The following is a 13,829-nucleotide window of genomic DNA, read 5'->3' as shown; positions in this document are numbered from 1 at the left end:
AGGAGAGAGAGATTCCCAAGCACACTCCCTGCTGAGCGTGGAGCCTGACACAGAGCTCAATCTCATGACCCCAAGATCATGACTTCAAGATCATGACCCGAGCTGAAACCAAGAGTCAGACGCTTAACCAACTGGGTCACCCAGGCGCCCTGTTACGACACTTTTTTTTTTTTTAAGATTATTTATTTATTTATTTAACAGAGAGAGAGACAGCCAGTGAGAGAGGGAACACAAGCAGGGGGAGTGGGAGAGGAAGAAGCAGGCTCATAGCGGAGGAGCCTGATGTGGGACTCGATCCCGGAATGCCGCTGGGATTACGCCCTGAGCCGAAGGCAGACGCCTAACGACTGCACCACCCAGGCGCCCCTGTTAAGACACTTCTAATCGAAGGTTAGATCCTTTAGATGGCACAAAGAAGTTGGCGCATTGCCTCAGGGCTGGGAAGGTTTTGACAAGGCAAAGGGGATAGGCTGGTGAGAGATTAAGGGGGAAAACTAGGGCACGAAGCTAAAGAAAGTTACGGCGTAAGGTGGAGCTTTATCCCAGGTAACTAAGAACTTCAGAGGTTGAGGGTAAGGTGGCCAGATGCTGGTTTGTGTTTAGGACCCTGTTTCCTTGGCAATAGCCGATTACTGTAGGTTGAACATTTCAACCCAGCTGGGCCAGATTTTCTTTCCTAAGAATGTGGACATTCAGAGTATATGGAAAGTTGAGCTGAGGTCGGCCCCTAAGGGCAACCTTCTTCAAGCTTTGTCGAAGGGGTGGAGAAGGGTGCCCTCTTCCAGCCACCTGGAAGACCTGATCGTATTTGGGTTCTTCTAAGGGCNTCAAGCTTTGTCGAAGGGGTGGAGAAGGGTGCCCTCTTCCAGCCACCTGGAAGACCTGATCGTATTTGGGTTCTTCTAAGGGCTTTGTGATATTCTTCAGACAAATGTATTTGTTTGCTTTCCGTCAGCTCAGATGGGTTCCTCTGACTTGCCATGACATGACATTTGGCCAAGACCCTCTAAATTAAGAGTCACCCAAGGCTTTGAAGGGAGTCATCCACAGCTTCTGAAGGAGCTTCAGGAACATTCAGCTGGAGGACCAGTGGCAGAAGGGGTTGAGAAGAGTCTGGTAGGTGGTGAGATCAGGGAGGAGGCCTTCCTCATTACTCAGATAATCAACAAAGCCACTGCTTACCCCAAACACCCCACCTCATTAAACAGTGCAAACACGTCATGCGATGACAAGTCTTCCGGGTTCTATTTGACTTGTTTTCTAAATGGACTCAAGCTACCTAGTCAGAAGACAGGAAAGGTTTTCCTTTTTCCCACAGAAGTAGAGTGATGGCAGGGAGTTCACTTTCCTCGGTGTTAACAAATAAGATAGGCTGGGGTTACCTATATCCCCACTGTAGGCCAGATGTGAGTTTTGGTTGTTTGGGGAGTTCAAGAACAACTGGGGTGTCTGGAGAACTAATGGGGTGACCCAGTAGAAGACCTATTCAAGAGGGAGCGTAGGCATGCCCTGAGGGTGGGGGGGCTCAGACTAGAATGAGCTTGACCCAGGAGTGAAATTTTGGTTGTCAGAGGGGAATAGTGGTCCTTCCTGTATATATAACTATTATGCAGGTCGGTCTGGCTCAGCTCCCTGAACATAAATCAGTGAGAGAGAGAGAAAGATTGGGACAGAGACAGAGACAGACTGAGACAGAGAGAGAGAGAAAGAGTCATAAGTAAAAGTTGAAAGAGTTGTTTTACTAGCTTGTACACACTGAAGCCAAAGCAGGTGGAGCTTAGGGCAACTCCAAGTGGACATCGAGGTTCTTCCTGACTCCAGTACAGCTTTGCTGTTTTCGGGGCTTGGGGTGAATAGCCAAGAATTGTTATATCTACGGTTTTGGTTATAGAACAGCCAAGATGGGAAGCCTGGAGCGGCTCGCATACAAGGGAGTGGAGCCCAAGTGAAATACCTCTGAAGACTTTCTGAAATAGCAGAGAATTTGCAGGAAGCTGGAGATCTTGTCCTAGCAGGTGGGGGTAATAAGCCAACAACATGGGAGAATTAACATTTGAACTCGCAGACTGGTGAGTCCTGCAGAAGCCCGAGCTGTGTAGGGAGGAGGGAACCAAGGCCCAGAGAGGTGAAGGAGGGTATTAGCACGACATAGCAAGACAGTACTGCTTGGAACTGGTTCCCAGGCTTCTGGCCCTGAACGATATGCTCTTTTGGACACAATCGACCATATGCCGAGAGGCTGGAAGTGGAGCCCCCAGAGTGAGGTCACCCGGTGACAACAGGGCCCGTGGACTGCACGCGAATACTCAAGAATGCCATCTGTAGAAAATCCCTACCTGTGCTGCATTCAGCTCAACCCTCCCTCAGAAAATCCCAGGTAGAGTTTCTAGAACTTTAGAATGCCCTGGTGCACCTAGCCATGAGATCATAAGGGCCTTGGAATAGGGTGGTGGCTTCTGAGCCCTCCCCCAACTCCACGCCCCTCTGGGCCTCAATGACCTGCCCTCCCAGCCTCCTTTCCCAGGCAGTTTCTCGCTCTAAACCTCCTGGCAGGTGGGAAGAAGGGGAAAGAGCACTGTGGTGAGCCAGATATTTCTGTTAGAACCATCCTGACCAAAGTGGCCTATGTTACTGTAGCCAGGAGGAAGTGGTGTGTGGGGAGCCCAGGCTAGGAGGGAGCAGCTGATGGCAGCCAGCAGCCTTTGCACCAGCAAATCTTTGGTGTGAATCTGAAAAGAGAACTTTGCCCTGGTTTGTCCTGGGTTTGTAGGCAGTTGGGCCTGGTGGACTGGGGATGGGGGGGCGGGGGAGGCCCCAGCTTGCTTTTCCTGCGCCCTCTCCATCAGCCAGGGGCTCAAACATGCCCGGAGGCTCGCTGCTGCCACACCCTTGCTTATTCAACATTTTATTCATGGAAGCAGCACAAGAGAAAGTGTTCAGCATGGCCAGACTGTGGACTGGAACTAAGGAAGCCATCAGGAATGGAGGTAGCCCTCCAAGCTGTCACCACGCCTTGTGCGTAGACCTCACAATTCTCTCTCATGACATCTATTTCTCTCTGTGTCTGCACCATTCTCCCCTCACTTGTGAACTGGCCGGTCCCCTCTGCATCCCCCAGTTTCTGTTCTGAAGGGATCCAACTGATTGCTAAACTGCCACCAGCTTATTATTTAATTTAATTTAATTTTTTTTTAAGATTTCATTTATTTATGTGACAGAGCGACGGCCAGCGAGAGAGGGAACACAGCCGGGGAGTGGGAGAGGAAGAAGCAGGCTCCCAGCAGAGGAGAACAATGTGGGGCTTGATCCCGGAGCGCCGGGGATCACGCCCTGAGCCGAAGGCAGACGCTTAACGACTGCGCTACCCAGGCGCCCCTATTATTTAATTTTACATATTAAATTAAATATATAATTTAATTTGGGCCTCCACTGTCAACTCTCCCAACCTCTCTTTCTTGGATAATACAGCTTTTTGCTCCTAAGAGTCTAGACCCTGGGAAGCAAAAGCCTCTTCATTATCCTTAGGAGCAAGAGGAGCCCCACGCATTCACTCATCAGTAAATATTTTCTGACTACACATTTGCCTACTATGCTCCAGGCTCTGTTTTAGGTACTGGAGATATAGCAGTGGATAGCAACAACAAATAATAATGCTGTCCCGGGGGAGTTTATATTGTAATAGTGAAGATGGACAATAAACCAGATGGATAAGTAAATTAGATAGTATAAGCAGAAGTCTACAAGTGTTAAGGAGCAAAGTTCAAAGGAGATGATCCAAGAAGGAGCCATGAGGCTTTTTTGGGAAAGCCAAGCAAGAGAACAGCAAGTGCAAAGGCCCTGAGGCAGAGGTGTGATGGAATGAGCGAAGAGCCGGGATGGCAGTGTAGTTGAAAAGGAGTGAGCAAGAAGGGGACTGGGTTTCAGAGAGAGTGAGATATCTGATAGGTTAGGGCTTTCTAGGCTACCAGGAGAACTCTGGCTTGTATTTTGAGTGAAATGGAGAACCACTGGAGGGTTTTGAGCAAGAAAGTAACATGATCTGATCTCTATTATCAAAGGATCCCTCTGGCTACTGTGTGGAGAACAGACTATAGCAGGGGCAACGTTGGAAGCAGGGAAACCAGTTAGGGGACAGCCACAAAGTCGAGGGATGAGGTAATGGTGGCTCAGACCAGGTAATGAGCAGTGATCAAGATGAGAAATGGCTGGACACAAAGTCTTGTTCACTCTCTCAAGTGGAGCAAGAGAAAATTCTCTCATTGTTTTCAGATGAACCCCTAGAAAAATAAGGCATAATTGGAATCATCTTACCTTACAGAGGACACAGAAGACCTGAGCCTTCCAGGCCGCTGAGTGTGTCTTAGATGCAGAGATTCTGGGTACCCCAGAACTTCCCAGTCGGGGTTCTCAAGTGTCACTCCCCTGTGAGATGATGTGTTTGAGTTCATTTTCATGGAACAATGGAACAGTTGGGAAGTGGAACAACCAAGCCATCCTGAAGAGAACTGGTGTCTGTTGGGTTGAGTCTATCCGAGGCGACCTTGGCCCTGGGCATTGATCTTGGGTACGGCCAGCTGTCGCTGTGCCAACACCATCAGCTTCTTCTCTCTCTCTCTTTTTTTTAAGATTTTATTTTTAAATAATCTCTACACCCAACATGGGGCTCAAACTCACAACCCCGAGATCAAAAGTTGCACACACTCCACCAACTGAGCCAGCCGGACGCCCCAGCACAATCGGTTTTGTACCATTCTTTGATGCAGCCGAGATAACATCAAGCAGAAAGCACCTACTGAAGCTAATTTCCTCAGGAAGGGTGACAGTATGGCGGATGCTCGGAGTTTCATAGACTCCTCTCTAGATGCTTCGTCTATTTAAACCCTGATGAGTCATTGGCTAGCTAATTTAGACCACAGAGTATGGAGACATGGCGAGGCCCTTGAAAGCCATGCCAACAAACTTAGACGTGATCTTGTGTATGCAAAAGGGGCATCATCCGAGGTTTTAAAGCCTAAGAGAGACATGCTCAGGTTTCTCGAGGTTACGTTGGAATTCCCCATGAGGTAGAATCTTCTCTGGAGGCAGGGGAGTGAAGAAGAAAGAGCTGTAATGGTTGTAAATTGTTCCCATGGGAACTGATGGGGATTTGAACAAATGGAATGGAATTAAGAGACCCAATTGGGCCCTCAGAGAACTGACAATCTGAGATATGATGGAGGCCCGTGACTAACGAAGAGTGTGTGTTTGTGTGTGTGTGTGTGTGTGTGTGTGTGTGTATGTGTGTAAGGAAAATCCTGCCTCAGGACTTCCTCACATGGTCCCAGCCTGAGATCTCTGCAACCCAGCTCTTCAGGGGAGTCACGTGCTCTCTCCAACATGGAGGGCCTGACACCCTAGAGTCCTTGGGGCTTCCTTGTACTTTTGTAGCTTCCTCAGCCTTACAGTCTTCAAAGAGAAGGGGAAAAAATATCCTTTTCTTCTTTTAAACTGAAACCCAGAATGTGATAAATATGTAAATGAGTACGCTTGCCTACTGAGGCATACACCCAACCTACGATCCAAGCAGTGGAGACTTTGAGATCATTTCCTGAATTCCTTCCATTCTAGGTGTTATGACTGATACACTTGAAGTTTCTATAAACTTCAGCCCTAATTTAAGAATTTAAATTTTGAACACGGTCCAAAGGAAAACCTTCACTCTAGAAAGGGCCAATTGACTATTAAATCTGGATTAGATATTCTGTAGTGAGATAATTATAATTTTTCCAAACAGGTCCAACCTGTTCGGTTAATTACTAGAACTAACAGTTTTATTTATTTATTTTTGTCACGAAGAATGTACGGCTCTCACTTGTTACCAATGGTTATTTTTGAGATGTAGAAATGTGTGGGGGGGTGGATATTAAAAGAGAGGGTTTATCCTTTTACTTTACTTGCTTCTGTAATGTTTGAATTTTTAAATGTGTATTCTTTTTTGTAATTTCAGAATAAAACAAAAGAATTTGATTAGATGTAAATTGTAACTGCCGCACAGAGGATCAAAGGAGTCAGTCTGAATTATCTGATTTTAACTGAATTTGAAAAAGACTATCTGATATTATCTAAGTACCCGGAGGCAACTTGTCAGGTTGCAGCTGCCTAGCCCCAGATGATAGATAATTGTGTCTGCAAAAGCCTTCCCCAGGGGCCCCGACCCTGGCAGTGGCCTGGCAGGCTGAGCCGCAGATCCTCACAACACAGGGAGAATCTGAAGGTCCTTCCTACTTTCCCAGAAGCAAGTACAAGTTCCTCTACTGTGTTGCGTTTTTAATTATTTTCATTTTTCTAAAATTACGTAAGTTATACATCCTCACTGTAAAAAAAAAATTCAGACAATACTGTAATATGAAAACCTTATTCTTTCAGAAATAACCACTGTTTGTAGTTTGGTTGTGTGTCCTTTCGGATTTTATACACACACACACATTTCAACTCCTTTTTTCTTTTTTTTTCTTTTCTTTTCTCTTTTTAAGTAGGTTCCGCACCCAGCGTGGGGCTTGAACTCACAACCTTGAGATCAAGACCTGAGCCGAGACCAAGAGTCAGATACTTAAGGGACTGAGCCACCCAGGTGCCCCTTCATTTTTTATGTTTTTAAGATAGAATTCACATACCATAAACTTCGCCATTTTAAAGATCATATTTATTTATTTATTTGAGAGAGAGCGAAAGCGACAGAGATCACAGAGGGAGAGGGAGAGGGAGACGCAGACTCGCCACTGAGCAGACAGCCCCATGCAGGGCTCGATCCCAGGACCCGGGGATCATGCCAAAGGCAGTGGCTCAACTGACTGAGCCACCCAGGCGCCCTGAACTTCGCCATTTTAAAGAACTGTACAATTCAGTGGTTTTTAAAGATTTTTTAAAAATTTATTTAAGTAATCTCTACACCCCACGTGGGGCTCAAAATCACAACCCCAAGATCAAGAGTCACATGCTCTTCCTACTGAGCCAGCCAGGCACCCCCTATTCAGTGGTTTTTAATATATTCATAAAATTGCACAATCATCACCACTAATTCCAGAACATTTCATCACCCCAAAAAGAAACCCTACACCCATTAGCGGTCACTCCTCATTCCACACTCCCCCCACCCATCCCGGCAACCATTAATCTATTTTCTGTCTCTACAGATCCACTTATTCTGGACGTTTCACTTAAACGGAATCACACCGTATGTGCCCCTTAGTACCTGGCTTCTTTCCCTTAGCTTCATGTTTTCAAGGTTCATCCACTTTGTGGCATGGATCAGGGCTTCGTTCCTTTTTCCAGTTGAATAATAGTCCATCGTGGGGACAGACCGTGTTTTGTTCATCTATTATTCAACAGTTGATAGACATTTGCATTGTTTCCAGTTTGGGGCTAATATGAATAACGCTGTTACGAGTATTCATATATACATTTTTTTATGAATCTACATTTTCCGTTCTTTTAGAATTGCTAGGTCGTATGGTAACGCTGTGTTTAACTTTTTTTTGAGAAACTGTTCAAACTTTCCCACAGCAGCACCATTTCACATCCTCACTGGCAACGTACAAGGGCTCCAATGTCTCCACACCCTCAATACATGTTCTTTTCTTTCTTTCTTATGCTAGCCATCCCCCGGAGTGTGAAGTGGTATCTTATTTTGGTTTTGATTTGCATTTCCCTAAGGACTAATGACACTGAGCATCTTTTCTATATTAGTGGTTGTTTTTATGTCATCCTCAGGGGCGCCTGGGTGGCTCAGTCAGTTAAGTATCTGACTCTTGGTTTTGGCTCAGGTCATGATCTCGGTGTCCTGGGATGAAGTCCTTGTTGAGCCCTGTGTCAGGCTCTGCACGCAGCGAAAGTCCTCTTGTCCCTCAGCCCCTCCCCCAACTTGTGAGCGCGTGCGCATACTCTAAAAGAAATAAAATAAAATCTTACATATTATCTTCGGAGAAATGTTTATTTAAATTCTTTGCCCATTTGAAAAGGTGGCTCATTTGTCTTTTCACTATTGAGTTACAAGAGTTCTTTGTATATTCTAGATACAAATCCCATATCAGATACATAAGTTCCAAGTATTTTCTCCCATTCTGTGGATATTCCTTTTCTGTTTTTTCGAAGAGAAATAAGTTACTAAATATACCGTCTGTAACTTGCTCTTTTTCTTCAGTGTATTATGGGCATCTTCCAATGTCAAGAGAAAACTCTGGCATTCTTTTCTTTTCCCTACCTTATTTTTTTCCTTCCTCTCGCTCTTTTTTATTTTATTTTATTTTATTTTATTTTATTTTATTTTATTTGGTGGCATTCCATTATGATTGTACCACAGTTTGTTTGACCAGTCTTCTGCTGAGCTGTACGGAGTCTTCAGTTCGTGTGTTGGTGAAAGACAAGGAATGAGCAGCTCTTGGGCAGGCGAGGCAGCCATCTACCTCCTGTGTTGTCTGCTCCTGGATGATGTGAAAATGCAAGCGGGCACAGGAAGTGTCTCTAACCTGCTTATACTTCCTCCCAACCCATGCGGTTTCACAACCCCTATAGGCTCACCCCCACCCAGTGTCACCAGCCTGGCGCCTCTGTGAGAAAGTCCCACTGCAAGAGGCCCTGGGGCATTATCATTTCCTTCTCTCACCCTGTCTGGGTTGCCAGCAAATCCCCAGGGCTCTCTGAGACTAGAGTGTTGGATTAGGTCCCTCCTGCCGCTGGAAAGATGAACTCCTGCGTCATCGTAATGAAGCTACTGCTGTCTGGGCCTTTTCTCTTTGGTAGGCAAGGGAAAAGGGGACGGGAAGGGAAGGGCCGTGTGTCTGTGGCCAGGGAAACGACAGAGCTTTGTGGAACTGGAGTACACGAGCCGCTGCTGGAGGGTGGGATTGGCCATAGGTGATAAATTAGAATAAGTGAGGCTCGGGAATCTCAGAGGGAGAAGGCGGAGAGGAAAGAAAGAAAGTCAGAGTCCAAAGTTGAGGCAAGGTCTGGAGGGAAAAACGGAGAAGGGAGAGACAGGTGGCAACAGAGAAGTGGAGTGGGATGGCTAATGGTACCTGGAGCTGTCGCTGGGGTGTGGTCCTGTTCGTGGCACGACCGTGTACCACCACCTCAGCCCTTTCCTCTTTCTGGGCCTCAGTCCATTCCTGCCAACAAATGGCCGGGCAGCTTCGCGGCCATCCTAGGACGCGGCGGAAAGAAGCCTGATGCCTGGAAGGAAAGCAGAGCCAGAAAGGACAGTTAGGGACTCGGCAGCAGATGCGGAGGCTGCTTGAGGTGGGGGATGACATGGGGAAACCTGAGAGCTAATGAAAGGAAGAGCCCGGCGCACGGTGGGGTGAACAGTAAGGGAGCATTAGATGAGAAGCGGCTTCCCAGAGAGCAGGGGATCCTGAAACCATGAGTCTGTGGACCGAAGCCTGAGGCTAATTATATTGGGTCTCAGGCCCAACGGAGAAGTGGGTGTGTAGGCGGAGGCACCCTGCCATGAGGCAACCGCCTCGCCCGAGGGTCCCCTTCCAGCTGCCTCTATCTCACGGACCTCCGCCTTCTCATCCTTCCTTCCCTTGCTGGGAGGTCAAGCGGGCTCTGGGTAATAAGGCTCAGCGGCTTCCAGATTTCCCCCGGAGTCAAGGCCCTGAAAGGGGAAGCCCAAGGGGGAAGGTCCCCTGGGCCTCCGGGGTGCCGGCGGACTGCAGGAGGAAGGAGCCGGGTCTTTGTGGGTGGGCTGCCCTCTGGGGCACGTGGGCGGCGGCCAATCAGCGCTCGCGCCTCTGGGGGCACGTGCCGGGACTGGCCAGCCGGAAGTGGCCGACCTCACGCCCTGGTCTCCTCCAGCCCTGGCCTCAGGCTACAACTTGGAAGTGCGGTACGTGCAAAACTTCTCCTTCCCACGCGCCGGGAGTCATTTTGGGTATCGCGTCCTGCAGGTTGGAGACGGGTGAGACCCCTCCCCACCCCGGACCCTCCCTGCCCCGCAGAGCCAGGACAGGCGACCGGACAGGAGCCCCGGGGGTGGGGGGCAGATCCGGGGAACCGCCGGGCCCTCGGGTCTTCCTGCCTGCAGGAGTCCTGGTGGGATTTCCCGGAAACAGGAGCGAGGCCCTAGGAGAGTAGGACGAGGACAGTCCATCGTTAAATCTCCACATGAGTGCCTGATAAAAGGGGAAATATCCCAGCCCCTAAAAGGCGTTGCAACGCTTCTAGATTCCCCACTGGTGCTCTAACTAGACAGTGAGAGCCTTGATGGCAGGGATTTTGTTTCTCTCTTTCCCCCTCCTCATCCCTAGTACATGCCCCAGCCTAGCACATAGTAGATAGGCCATTAATGACTTTTAAAAGATATTTTATTTATTTATTTATTTATTTATTTATTTATTTATTTATTTATTTGAGAGAGACAGTGAGAACACGGGCAGGGAGGAGGTGCAGAGGGAGAGGGAAAAGCAGACTCCCCAGTGAGCAGGGAGCCCAACACCGGACTCAATCTGAGGACCCCAGGACCATGACCTGAGCTGAAGGCAGAGGCTTAACTGCTTAACCGGCTGAGCCAACCAGGCGCCCCCATAAATGATTTTTGAATCGAAGACTGATTGAATGAGCTCACAATAAGTCATTCTGGCACATCATTCTCTGCATCTCAGTTTTTCTAGACTATAAATAGGAAAGATCCTTAACTTTCTAGAAGTTTGATGTATTCAGTAGGGAAGAGGGAGGGGCTGAAGAGCCTCCCTGAAAGGGACTGGCTGCACTGTTTTGAGATACTTGTGGATCTGAACCCCCCTAATGGGTAGGAATGGGTGGGTACAGACGGGACAACTCCATCTCACAGGTGAGATTTCTCATCAGGGTTGTCGTGGGCGCTCCAGGTGAGGGGAACAGCACAGGAAACCTCTATCAGTGCCAGCCAAACACTGGCCACTGCCTACCTATCAGCCTGAGTGGTGAGTAACTGGTGAGGGGCCTGGGAGGAACGGTGTCCCAGGGAAGTCGAGGCTGGGCCCACCATACCTGGGTTACCTAAGTTCCTCCAGACCAATCTCCTGGTGCCTGCAGGTTCCTACGATACCTCCAAGTACTTGGGAATGACCTTGGCAACAGACTCCACAAGTGGAAAGCTTTTGGTAAGAATCTTGTGTAGCGTGCTATCAGTCAATGCTAAGAAAGATTGAGAAGAAGAAAGGATCAGTGGAGGAAAGATCCTATAGAGGATCCTATAGAGACACACAGGCATCAGAGAGAGTCAGACTCAATCAGGGCTTATTAAGAACCGAGTAGGAGCCAGCTATTTGTGAGACCTTATTTATGTCAGTTTTTTTCCAGATATGAAATGTGACCATTGATATACAGAGATGATATTTGGTGGTACACACACTTTTAATGTTTTATAGTTATATATATATTTTTAAAGATTTTATTTATTTATTTGACAGAGATAGAAACAGCCAGCGAGAGAGGGAACACAAGCAGGGGGAGTGGGAGAGGAAGAAGCAGGCTCATAGCGGAGGAGCCTGATGTGGGGCTCGATCCCATAACACCGGGATCACGCCCTGAGCCGAAGGCAGACGCTTAACCGCTGTGCCACCCAGGCGCCCCTATAGTTATATTTTTATTTAATGGTTTATTAGGAAAAATACAACACATCAGATTCATGATTTCTTGGATCAAATTGCTTGGGAGTAAATTTAAAGTGAGTAAAATATTAAATAAATAATAGTCTGCATAATATGCCCACATGGCAGAAATTGGGAAGTGGTACAAAAATGCCTAAAATTTGGGAAACACTGCTTTCTCTCTCTTTTTTTTTTTTTTAAAGATTTTATTTATTTATTCGACAGAGATAGAGACAGCCAGCGAGAGAGGGAACACAAGCAGGGGGAGTGGGAGAGGAAGAAGCAGGCTCACAGCGGAAGAGCCTGATGTGGGGCTCGATCCCATAACGCCGGGATCACGCCCTGAGCCGAAGGCAGACGCTTAACCGCTGTGCCACCCAGGCGCCCCTGCTTTCTCTCTTTTAACCTTCAAGACACTCGGGGGAGACAAGGATCAGTATACACATTTTACACACAGGGAAACAAGACCCAAGGGGTTCAGAGGCTTGAACAAGGTCCCATGGTTTTAAAGAGGTAGAGCCAGGATTTGAATCAAATTCCCATTTGATTCTAAGCCCCTTGATCTTTACCATTCATCCCAGCAGCGTCTTCTGACACAGGTATATGAGAGATAGAAGGCTGGCTGAGTGAAATATTTAGCCAGCGTTTACTGGGAGCTCATTTAATTAGCTACTATTACGTGACAGCCCACGTGCTAGGCTCTGATGGGGTCAGAAGAATGAGATACAAAGATGATATGAGCCCAGACTTTCAAGAAATTGCAGTCTGGCAGGAAAGATGGTCATTAATGAAAGAAACAACATTGTATATTCTGGGAATAGTGAGTGAATTGCCTTAAACCCTTCAACACAGAAGGTGTGATTGGGAATGGCAGGGGATAGGCCTGGAAATGTCGGAGACTGTCCAACTGTGAACAGTATGAATGCCAAACTCAGGAGCTTAGACTCTATCCTATAGGCCGTGAGTATCCCCTGGCACGCAGCCTTGGTGGTAGGGCTGGAGAGGTGGTGATAAGACCTGGAGACGGAATTACCTTGCCTTGGTCACCAGTTGGATTCAGGGAGTGAGGTCAGGGGATGGTGACTCTGAAGGTTCTTGTTCTTGGCTAATGACGTGCAGAAGACACACAGGAAGAAGCCCCAGACCCCTTTTTATAACCTTTGCTTCCTTCAGGCATGTGATCCTGGGCTGTCTCGGACGTGTGACCAGAATGTCTACCTAAGTGGCCTGTGTTACCTTTTCCACCAGAATCTGAGGGGTCCTGTGCTGCAAGGGCGCCCTGGTTATCAGGGTAAGGAGCTGGGGATCCAGTGGGTAGAAATCTGTCCCAGGTAGCTGCCCATACAAAGGAAGAGCATGGGCAGGCCAATCCATGGAGACACTTTATCAAGTCCCTTTGTGTCTGGCCTCGGTAGAATGTATAAAGGGCAACGTGGACTTGGTGTTTCTGTTTGATGGTTCAATGAGTTTGCAGTCAGATGAATTTCAGAAAATTCTGGACTTCATGAAGGATGTGATGAAGAAACTCAGCAACTCTTCCTACCAGGTAAATATTAGTTTTCCTGTTTGCAGGCAGTAGATCCCTACCGGAGCTAGCTTAAGGCATGAACGAAAAATTTAGTATGGGGGTCTCCAGACCCTCAAGGTTCTGGACCTCTGGAAGAGACAAAAACTAGGAAGTAGAAAGTGTCTGGGATTCTCTTTAGTTCTCATTTCTGTTTCTTTTTGGCTTTTGCTTCCCTCTTCTCTCTCCACACACTGACTCCCTCAGCCTCTTTGGTCACATGGGTGGGTGGAAAGCTCCGAAGTCCACATGTTATTAAAGTTTCAGGAGGGTTTTTTGTCCTCGCCACCAACCCCTCCCTCTGCAAATTCCAAATCCTTGGAGAACAGATTCTGACTGGGCTAGCCTCAGCCGAGTAGCCCTTTGTGGCCCAACCAGCTGTATCCAGCTTAGCAGGGTCACTCAGCAGAACCATCCCCACTGGGAAGGCAGGCTGACCCAGAGGACAGGAGCTCAGCAGACAGCTCTACGTAAGGGATCAGAGGTTTATTTAATTTTATGTCTGTGTTTGTGCATATATCACCTCATTTTCAAAAGAATGCTTTGAAGCAGGGGTGTGCAGCTGGGTTACCCAGCTCCCAGATAAGAAATAGGCTGGAAGGGGTGCCTGGCTGGCTCAGTTGAAGAGCATGCAACTCTTGATCTTGGGGCTGTGA

General features: G+C 47.7%; 1 protein-coding gene and 1 long non-coding RNA gene across 7 annotated transcripts in view; one reads left to right on the top strand and one right to left on the bottom strand.

The window, feature by feature from the left end:
• Window positions 1–7,950: 7,950 nt before the first annotated feature.
• On the bottom strand, window positions 7,951–9,682 carry LOC105240007. Its single transcript, XR_858922.3, has 3 exons — window positions 9,539–9,682; window positions 9,054–9,207; window positions 7,951–8,459 (listed from the first exon to the last, which is right to left on the bottom strand). It is a non-coding gene; the product is annotated as an uncharacterized LOC105240007 (long non-coding RNA).
• Window positions 8,560–13,829, top strand: part of ITGAL (integrin subunit alpha L) — a 40,292-nt gene continuing 35,022 nt past the window's right edge. For 2 of the 6 annotated variants that reach the window (XR_004628414.1, XM_034670125.1), the window contains exons 1-6: window positions 8,560–8,774; window positions 9,835–9,937; window positions 10,846–10,940; window positions 11,053–11,120; window positions 12,783–12,900; window positions 13,025–13,155. Coding sequence is in view for 4 of the 6 variants with exons in the window: in XM_034670125.1 (XP_034526016.1) it covers window positions 8,720–8,774; window positions 9,835–9,937; window positions 10,846–10,940; window positions 11,053–11,120; window positions 12,783–12,900; window positions 13,025–13,155 (570 nt within the window). In the remaining 2 variants the exon portion in view is untranslated. Of the gene's footprint in view, window positions 8,775–9,834; window positions 9,938–10,828; window positions 10,941–11,052; window positions 11,121–12,782; window positions 12,901–13,024; window positions 13,156–13,829 lie in introns of those variants that run through there. The other 4 variants (XM_011231762.3, XM_002924790.4, XM_034670124.1 and 1 more) reach the window with 3 other exon arrangements.

Source organism: Ailuropoda melanoleuca, chromosome 10 (assembly GCF_002007445.2).
Source record: "Ailuropoda melanoleuca isolate Jingjing chromosome 10, ASM200744v2, whole genome shotgun sequence".
In the NCBI taxonomy this organism is placed as follows: domain Eukaryota; kingdom Metazoa; phylum Chordata; class Mammalia; order Carnivora; family Ursidae; genus Ailuropoda; species Ailuropoda melanoleuca.
Note: the sequence above shows the minus strand (reverse complement) of the source record. Positions and strands in the feature narration are given on the sequence as shown.